General features: G+C 36.8%; 1 protein-coding gene across 3 annotated transcripts in view; it reads left to right on the forward strand.

Annotated features, from left to right (window-relative positions):
• med15 (mediator complex subunit 15) overlaps nucleotides 1-1,284 on the forward strand; it is a gene marked incomplete in the record, with an annotated part of 33,213 nt that overhangs the window by 23,391 nt on the left and 8,538 nt on the right. For all 3 annotated transcript variants that reach the window (XM_014023130.1, XM_014023129.1, XM_014023131.1), the window contains 1 exon segment: nucleotides 431-529. In XM_014023130.1, the coding sequence (XP_013878584.1) occupies nucleotides 431-529 (99 nt within the window).

Here is a 1,284-nt window from a genome sequence, read left to right on the forward strand (position 1 = left end):
CCCTGAGGAACTCCATGACTAACTCTGGTGTAAGAAGAAGATTCATTATTAACATTAACAAACTGAAATCTATCAGTTACATAAGTCTGACAGGACAGTACTCTGATGAATCTAATCCTGACTGAAACTCCAGCTGTTCTCATACCTGATGAGTGAATGTTTCAACAGAACTGAACTGAGCTCAGTCGGGTCATAAACCGGTTCTGTCTACAGAGAACTGAACAGAACTTCTGAAGTTCTTCAACTAAAATGTTTTGATGATAAATTTATGTATTTTTACTCATGAATCTAAATGAAACAGATTAAATCAGTGAAATCTTTCAGATTTGAGCTGTTTCAAATCTTCAGAACCGGTTCTGACCCACTGAGTCCTGCTCTGTGAACTCAGGGTTCAGGTCTAACGGTTCTGACCCGGTTCCTTGTGTTCCAGATGATAAGAATCTTCCCAGCGTTCCTCCTCTGCAGCTCAGCGTTCCTGCAGAGTATCCAGATCAGAGTCCACACTGGGCCAACGACGGGGACCAGTACGGTGAGTCAGAACCCAGGTCCTGGATCTGACCCAGACCTCTGTCTCTTTCTGGAACCAGAACTTTAGTGACGGGTCTAGAAAATATTTCTAGTGTGAATGCTTCACAGCATTCATGTCCATTCAGCTTTGTGCTGTTTGAATAATTCATGTATCAAAACGTTCGGCTGCTTCATGTCAGGCTATAACTTTAGCTTTTTCAGCTTTTTCACTTTTTTAGCCTTTTTTTTTCCCCAGTAAAAATAAATGGAGCTGTTTTCAACAACCTTAAAATCCTTTCAAATGTTTCTAAATCTTTACAGCACCTTTCATTTTGTTCTGCTTCTGCTCTTTTTCACTTTCTTGTGCTAATTTTAGCTGTTTTTTGCTAATCTTAGCTTTTTTCCTGCTATTTCAGCTAAAATTCAGCTTCTTTCTGCTATTCTTCTGATTTTTTCCACTTTTTGTGCTACTTTGTGTGATATTTTAGCTAAAGTCAGCTTTTCTAAGCTAAATACACATTTTTTGTGATCCTTTTGCTTCCTTGTGCTAATTAAATGTTTTCCAGCTTTTTATAGCTGTTTTACTGAAAGTTTCTGCAATTTTTAGCTATTTTCTTAAAAATTATCACTTTTTTGTACTTTAATGCATTTTCTTTCTCCTAATTTGAATTTTTTGCAACCCTTTCTCTGAGTTATTTCAAATTGCAATTTTATGCTAATTTTAGCATTTTTTTTTTGGCTATGTTAGCTATATGTCCTGATGCATCTCAGTAATCC

This window comes from Austrofundulus limnaeus, unplaced genomic scaffold (assembly GCF_001266775.1).
Source record: "Austrofundulus limnaeus strain Quisiro unplaced genomic scaffold, Austrofundulus_limnaeus-1.0 Scaffold358, whole genome shotgun sequence".
NCBI lineage: Eukaryota > Metazoa > Chordata > Actinopteri > Cyprinodontiformes > Rivulidae > Austrofundulus > Austrofundulus limnaeus.